The 8,272-nt window shown below is 47.7% G+C and overlaps 1 protein-coding gene across 1 annotated transcript in view; it reads right to left on the reverse strand.

Annotated features, from left to right (window-relative positions):
• LOC140076136 (uncharacterized) overlaps positions 1-8,040 on the reverse strand; it is a 156,571-nt gene extending 148,531 nt beyond the window's left edge. Inside the window, exon 1 of the mRNA XM_072122643.1 lies at positions 7,905-8,040. Within this exon, the coding sequence (XP_071978744.1) occupies positions 7,905-8,025 (121 nt within the window). The 5' untranslated portion in view covers positions 8,026-8,040. The remainder of the gene's footprint in view (positions 1-7,904) is intronic.
• Between the last annotated feature and the right edge of the window lie 232 nt (positions 8,041-8,272).

Below are 8,272 nucleotides of genomic sequence, written 5' to 3' on the forward strand. Positions count from 1 at the left end.
TGATAAAAGTTTGCCAGTATATTTTGTGGATTACACAGCAGGGTGGCGACAAAGTTAACAAGTTTGTTGTGGAAGCCATGAAAACAACCCAAAATTCTGCCTGACACAGCTCGTTTGATAAGGGGACCATGTATGCCTACAGTTCATGCCAGTCGCTGCTCTGGCTGCCAGTCTCCTTTCGAATACAGTTTAAAATAATAACCCTCATCCATAAAGCTCTGTATAATGCTGCACCCTCCTACCTCTCCTCTCTTATCTCAGTCTATAGCCCAACCCGTGCTCTTAGATCCGCCAGTGATCTTAGATCAACCTCTACCCTAGTGCGGACCTCCCACTCGCGTCTCCAAGACTTCTCTAGAGCGGCACCAATTCTATGGAATGCTCTGCCCCGGACTATCAGACTAATACCTAACATCCAAAGTTTCAAACGTGCTCTTAAAACCCATTTCTTTAGGCAAGCCTATAACACTCATTAACTGCATGAAGTTTTAACTCTTCTACTAACCCGTCCTGTGTCGTCCTCCCATCTGTTATCCAGCAACCAACAGGCACCAGACTTCTATGCAGTCCCATTCACCCTGGACCTGGTGACGGCTGAGTGGTTCAAGCGACAGCAATTCCATTTATTATATTTTGTTCTATTCCCTAAGAAGAATGGCTTGACCATTAAAATTTCTTTTACCTCGTGTTACCCCATCATCTTCATAAACCCTAAGCTCTGGCGAGCAGGGACCTCACTCCTGTTGTTCCATACAAATGTTGTGCTCTGTTACATTACATTTGTATTTGTTTCCTATGATTTGTAAAACGCTACGGAATATGATGGCGCTATATAAATAAAGATTATTATTATTATTATTATGGAGGCAGTGAACTAGTAGTAGATTAAAGGTGCTGCAGTTAAAACTATGTTAGTTGGATCTTGGGATGGAGCTGGCGCCCCGCTTCCAGGCGAGCTTTCGCCAATCCAAGCCCCTGTCTCTAGGCTACTCCCCAAACAGCACTTCTAAGAACCTTTTGTATAAGATCAAGTGTAGTAGCGTTCTTATAAGTTTGGGATATGGCGAGAGAGGGGAATGTAAACAGATGCGCAAGAAGCGCTGAAATAATATCGGTAAATGATAAAAGTTTGCCAGTATCTTTTGTGGATTACACAGCAGGGTGGCGAGAAAGTTAACAAGTTTGATGTGGAATGCCCTGTAATAGCTCTTGGGCGGTGTGCCTTTTATCGGCTAGGCTCAGCAGTTTGAGCACCGCCTGCTGTCGCTTAGCGACGGCACTGCTGCTGTGCCTAGAGCTACCGACTGATGGCGCCATGCCCACGGATGGTAGTTCGGAGGAGGAGTTGGAGGAGGGGTGGGAGGAGGAGGAGGTATAGTAGGCCTTTGAGACCTGGACCGAGGTAGGCCCCGCAATCCTCTGCGTCGGCAGTATATCACCAGCCCCAGGGTCAGACTCGGTCCCAGCGTGCACCAAGTTAAGTGTAGTAGCGTTCTTATAAGTTTGGGATATGGCGGGTGAGGGGAATGTAAACAGATGCGCAAGAAGCGCTGAAATAATATTGGTAAATAATAAAAGTTTGCCAGTATATTTTGTGGATTACACAGCAGGGTGGCGACAAAGTTAACAAGTTTGTTGTGGAAGCCATGAAAACAACCCAAAATTCTGCCTGACAAAGCTCGTTTGATAAGGGGACCATGTATGGAGGCAGTGAACTAGTAGTAGATTAAAGGTGCTGCAGTTAAAACTATGTTAGTTGGATCTTGGCATGGAGCTGGCGCTCCGCTGCCAGGCGAGCTTTCGCCAATCCAAGCCCGTGTCTCTAGGCTACTCCCCAAACAGCACTTCTAAGAACCTTTTGTATAAGATCAAGTGTAGTAGCGTTCTTATAAGTTTAGGATATGGCGGGTGAGGGGAATGTAAACAGAAGCGCAAGAAGCGCTGAAATAATATTGGTAAATGATAAAAGTTTGCCAGTATATTTTGTGGATAACACAGCTGGGTGGCTGTGTTTTCAAACCAGAGGAGCAGGTAGGTGGCCCTCCAGAAAAATGGAATAGATTGAGTGCCTGTATGTGGCAGTCCAAAAAAGTTTTCAAACCAGAGGAGCAGGTAGGTGGCCCTCCAGAAAAATGGAATAGATTGAGTGCCTGTATGTGGCAGTCCAAAAAAGTTTTCAAACCAGAGGAGCAGGTAGGTGGCCCTCCAGAAAAATTGAATAGATTGAGTGCCTGTATGTGGCACTCCCAAAAATTGTTTAAAACAGAGGACCGGGTCGGTGGCCCTCCAGAAAAATTAAATGCATAAAGTACTATAGCTAGAGCCAGTGGGCCCTGTCAAAAAATAGCCAGTTTCCTCTGCTTTACTGTACAAAGAGGAGGAGAAGGAGGAAAATGAGGAGGAGGAGGAGTGGATAAATTATTCAGGTTGAGCTTCCTTCACCTGGTGGAGATTGGAAATTATGAGAAATCCAGGCTTTATTCATCTTAATAAGCGTCAGCCTGTCAGCGCTGTCAGTCGACAGGCGTGTTCGCTTATCGGTGATGATGCCACCAGCTGCACTGAAAACCCGCTCGGACAAGACGCTAGCGGCAGGGCAGGCAAGAACCTCCAAGGTGTACAGCGCCAGTTCGTGCCACATGTCCAGCTTTGAAACCCAGTAGTTGTAGGGAGCTGTGTGATCATTTAGGACGATGGTATGGTCAGCTACGTACTCCCTCACCATCTTTCTGTAAAGATCAGCCCTACTCTGCCGAGACTGGGGACAGGTGACAGTGTCTTGCTGGGGTGACATAAAGCTGGCAAAAGCCTTGTAAAGCGTACCCTTGCCAGTGCTGGACAAGCTGCCTGCTCGCCTACTCTCCCTCGCTACTTGTCCCGCAGAACTACGCACTCTGCCGCTAGCGCTGTCAGAAGGGAAATACTGTTTCAGCTTGTGCACCAGGGCCTGCTGGTATTCATGCATTCTCACACTCCTTTCCTCTCCAGGGATGAGAGTGGAAAGATTTTGCTTGTACCGTGGGTTCAGGAGAGTGAACACCCAGTAATCGGTGCTGGAATAAATTCTTTGAACGCGAGGGTCACGGGATAGGAAGCCTAGCATAAAATCTGCCATATGCGCCAGAGTACCAACGCGTAAGAATTCACTCCCCTCACTGGCCTGACTGTCCATTTCCTCCTCCTACAATTCCTCCAACTCCTTTTCTTCTGCCCATACACGCTGAACAGTGAAGGACTCAACAATGGTCCCCTCTTGTGTCTCGCCAACATTCTCCTCCTCTGCCTCCTCATCCTCCTCCACCTCCACCTCCTCCGATATGCGCTGAGAAACAGACCTAAGGGTGCTTTGGCTATCAACAAGGGAATCTTCTTCCCCCCTTTCTTGTGACGAGCGCAAAGCTTCCGACTTCATGCTGATCAGAGAGTTTTTCAACAGGCCAAGCAGCGGGATGGTGAGGCTGATGATGGCGGCATCGCCACTGACCATCTGTGTTGACTCCTCAAAGTTACTCAGCACCTGACAGATATCAGACATCCACGTCCACTCCTAATTGTAGACTTGAGGAAGCTTACTGACCTGACTACCAGTTCTGGTGGAAGGTGACATCTGGCAGTCTACAATCGCTCGGCGCTGCTGGTAAACTCTGGATAACATGGTCAGTGTTGAATTCCACCTCGTGGGCACGTCGCACAACAGTCGGTGAGCGGGCAGTTGGAGGCGGCGCTGCGCTGCCCTGAGAGTGGCAGCATCTGTGCTGGACTTCCTGAAATGCGCACAGATGCGGCTCACCTTCGTGAGCAAATCAGACAGATTGGGGTATGTCTTGAGGAAACGCTGAACTATCAGATTTAACACATGGGCCAGGCATGGCACATGTGTCAGTCTGCCGAGTTGCAGAGCCGCCACCAGGTTACGGCCGTTGTCACACACAACCATGCCTGGCTTCAGGTTCAGCGGTGACAGCCACAGATCAGTCTGCGCCGTGATGCCCTGTAATAGTTCTTGGGCGGTGTGCCTTTTATCGCCTAGGCTCAGCAGTTTGAGCACCGCCTGCTGTCGCTTAGCGACGGCACTGCTGCTGTGCCTAGAGCTACCGACTGATGGCGCCATGCCCACGGATGGTAGTTCGGAGGAGGAGGTGGAGGAGGGGTGGGAGGAGGAGGAGGCATAGTAGGCCTGAAACACCTGGACCGAGGTAGGCCCCGCAATCCTCGGCGTCGGCAGTATATGACCAGCCGCAGGGTCAGACTCGGTCCCAGCCTCCACCAAGTTAACCCAATGTGCCGTCAGCGATATATAGTGGCCCTGCCCGGCAGCACTCGTCCACGTGTCCATGGTCAGGTGGACCTTGTCAGAAACGGCGTTGGTCAGGGCACGGATGATGTTGTCTGACACGTGCTGGTGCAGGGCTGGGACGGCACATCGGGAAAAGTAGTGGCGGCTGGGGACCGAATACCGAGGGGCGGCCGCCGCCATGAGGTTGCGAAAGGCCTCGGTCTCTACTAGCCTATAGGGCAGCATCTCCAGGCTAAGCAATCTGGAGATGTGGACATTAAGGGCTTGGGCGTGCGGGTGGGTTGCACTATATTTGCGTTTCCGCTCCACATCTGGGGTATGGAGAGCTGAACGCTGGTGGATGCTGTGGAGGATCGTGGAGGCAACGATGGGGTTTTTGTGGCAGGGTCCTGGGCAGGGGGCTGACTATCAGCTGACACAGGGGAAGGAGCAGTGGTGTGCACGGCCGGAGGTGAACGGGCTTGTTGCCACTGAGTGGGGTGTTTAGCATTCATATGCCTGCGCATACTGGTGGTAGTTAAGCTATTAGTGATGGAACCCCTGCTGATCCTGGTTTGGCAAATGTTGCACACCACAGTCCGTCGGTCATCCGGTGTTTCCTTAAAGAACCTCCAGACTTCTGAAAATCTAGCCCTCGCCGCAGGAGCCCTCGACACGGGAGCTTCACTAGTTGACACATTTGGCGCTGATGCACCAGGTCTGGCCCTGCCTCTCCGTCTGGCCCCACCACTGCCTCTTCCAACCTGTTCTGGTCGAGGACTCTCCTCCGTCTCAGAAGCACTGTGTTCACCCGGCCTCTCAACCCAGCTTGGGTCTGTCACCTCATCATCCTCCGATCCCTCAGTCTGCTCCCCCCTCGGACTTCCTGCCCTGACAACAACTTCCCCACTGTCTGACAACCGTGTCTCCTCATCGTCGGACACCTCTTTACACACTTCTTCCACTACGTCAAGAAGGTCATCATCACCCACAGACTGCGACTGGTGGAAAACCTGGGCATCGGAAAATTGCTCAGCAGCAACCGGACAAGTGGTTTGTGACTGTGGGAAGGGTCCAGAAAACAGTTCCTCAGAGTATGCCGGTTCAAATGCCAAATTTTCCTGGGAGGGGGCAGACTGGGGGGGAGGAGGCTGAGGTGCAGGAGCTGGAGGAGTGCCGATATCGGTGACATGGGTGGACTGCGTGGAAGACTGACTGGTGGACAAATTGCTCGAAGCATTGTCGGCAATCCACGACATCACCTGTTCGCACTGTTCTGGCCTCAACAGTGCTCTACCACGAGTCCCAGTAACTTCAGACATGAACCTAGGGAGTGTAGCTCTGCGGCGTTCCCCTGCTCCCTCATAAGCAGGTGGTGTCTCACCCCGCCCAGGACCACGGCCTCTGACCCCTGCAGTAGTTGGACGCCCACGTCCCCGCCCTCGTCCTCTACCCCTAGCCCTCGGGTTAAACATTTTGAAAATGAGAGTTATAACTTTAATTTTTTTTTAACTTTTTTTTGTGTTTTATGTTTTTTTTTGTGTTTTTTAGTTTTTAAAACCAAACGATGCTATCCTATTGCTATGGCTATTTTCTAGCCAAGTATGAAAGCACACTGCTATGCCAGATGAGATGACGCTGAGTTATTAAAAAAATAAACGTAAAATAAAAAAGGAAATGGCAGACTGTGCCTAATTGAAATCCAACCCCTAATAAATTTTCCCACTTCGGTCTTTGCGATGGATATGTGCGTCACTAAGCGCAAAACACAGCGGTCGCAAGTCTCACTACAAATTGCTCACAATTTGCTAGTAGATGCACTGCAGCAAGGACAGCCACCAGCAGATCAACCAGAAATCAAATATATATAACGCTACTGTAGGCGTAAGTAAGCCGTTTGGATTCTCCTATGGCTATTTTCTAGCCAAGTATGAAAGCACACTGCTATGCCAGATGAGATGACGCTGAGTTATTAAAAAAATAAACGTAAAATAAAAAAGGAAATGGCAGACTGTGCCTAATTGAAATCCAAGCCCTAATAAATTTTCCCACTTCGGTCTTTGCGATGGATATGTGCGTCACTAAGCGCAAAACACAGCGGTCGCAACTCTCACTACAAATTGCTCACAATTTGCTAGTAGATGCACTGCAGCAAGGACAGCCACCAGCAGATCAACCAGAAATCAAATATATATAACGCTACTGTAGGCGTAAGTAAGCCGTTTGGATTCTCCTATGGCTATTTTCTAGCCAAGTATGAAAGCACACTGCTATGCCAGATGAGATGACGCTGAGTTATTAAAAAAATAAACGTAAAATAAAAAAGGAAATGGCAGACTGTGCCTAATTGAAATCAAACCCCTAATAAATTTTCCCACTTCGGTCTTTGCGATGGATATGTGCGTCACTAAGCGCAAAACACAGCGGTCGCAACTCTCACTACAAATTGCTCACAATTTGCTAGTAGATGCACTGCAGCAAGGACAGCCACCAGCAGATCAACCAGAAATCAAATATATATAACGCTACTGTAGGCGTAAGTAAGCCGTTTGGATTCTCCTATGGCTATTTTCTAGCCAAGTATGAAAGCACACTGATGAGATGACGCTGAGTTATGAAAAAATAAACGTAAAATAAAAAGTAAATGGCAGACTGTGCCTAATTGAAATCCAACCCCTAATAAATTTTCCCACTTTGGTGTTTGAGGTGGATATGTGTGTCACTAAGAGCTAAACACAACGGTAGCAAGTGCCCCTGCAAATTCCTCACAATATGGTACTAGCTGCACTACTAGTGCCAGCAAGCCCAGCCACAAGCAAACAAAAAAAAAAAGTATAACGTTATTGTAGCCCTAAGAAGGGCTGTTGGGTTCTTGTTGAATCACTCCTGCCTAACACTATTCTAATAGAACACCCTAACGCTTTCCCTGACCAGCAGCAGCTCTCTCCCTAGCGGCACCCAGACACAGAATGATCCGAGCAGCGCGGGCAGCGGCTAGTCTATCCCAGGGTCACCTGATCTGGCCAGCCAACCACTGCTATCGACGTGTAAGGGTACCACGTCATGCTGGGTGGAGTGCAGAGTCTCCTGGCTTGTGATTGGCTCCGTTTCTGGCCGCCAAAAAGCAAAACGGCGGGAGCTGCCATTTTCTCGAGCGGGCGAAGTATTCGTCCGAGCAACGAGCAGTTTCGAGTACGCTAATGCTCGAACGAGCATCAAGCTCGGACGAGTATGTTCGCTCATCTCTAATGGTGACCCATTACAATGACCTACTACAAGAATGGTAGAGAAAGTCATTTGTACCTACTGTACTTCAATGAGACCATATAATTTAGCTTTCTGTTTACAAATATGGCACAATTTATATCAAACATATCAATTTAATTATTTACATTAACATATTTCTAGATTTCTAAGTTCATACAAAAAAATAAAAATACATAAATACATCTATATGGTCAACATTTTTTACCATACTTGTATCTGAAGACTTGGCAGAAATTTTTTTTTAAATATTTCCGTCATATAATGATTATATAAGTTGGAGCAAAATGTGATATTTACATAAAGTATTTCATCCATTGTTTCTATACAATATATATTACAGTATGGTCTATACTGTACATACCAGTGGTATTGGTAGGTGACCAATATGAAGAGTTTGTAGTTCTTGTTGTAGATGGGAATGTCGTGTTTCCTGATACATAACTGCATAATATCAGGAGCAAGAATAACATGCGATGATCCATGATCAGGTCCGACTGACTGTATTCGTCTTGTGGAAAAGTGGTGGCGATATGAGTTTTACAAGTTTTACTGTACAAAGCCACATACTCTAAACAAGTAAAACAAGTTTGATGAAATACTTACAAAAATAGGTTCTGTTTTTATGAGGACGCAATACATAAAATATGACTTTCAATGTAAATGCACCGACTATAGGGAAAATAACAATGGAGGAAAAGTGGAAATGCGTCGTCTTTCTAGAAACCACTA

The sequence above is a fragment of the Engystomops pustulosus genome, chromosome 8 (assembly GCF_040894005.1).
Source record: "Engystomops pustulosus chromosome 8, aEngPut4.maternal, whole genome shotgun sequence".
Taxonomy (NCBI): Eukaryota; Metazoa; Chordata; class Amphibia; order Anura; family Leptodactylidae; genus Engystomops; species Engystomops pustulosus.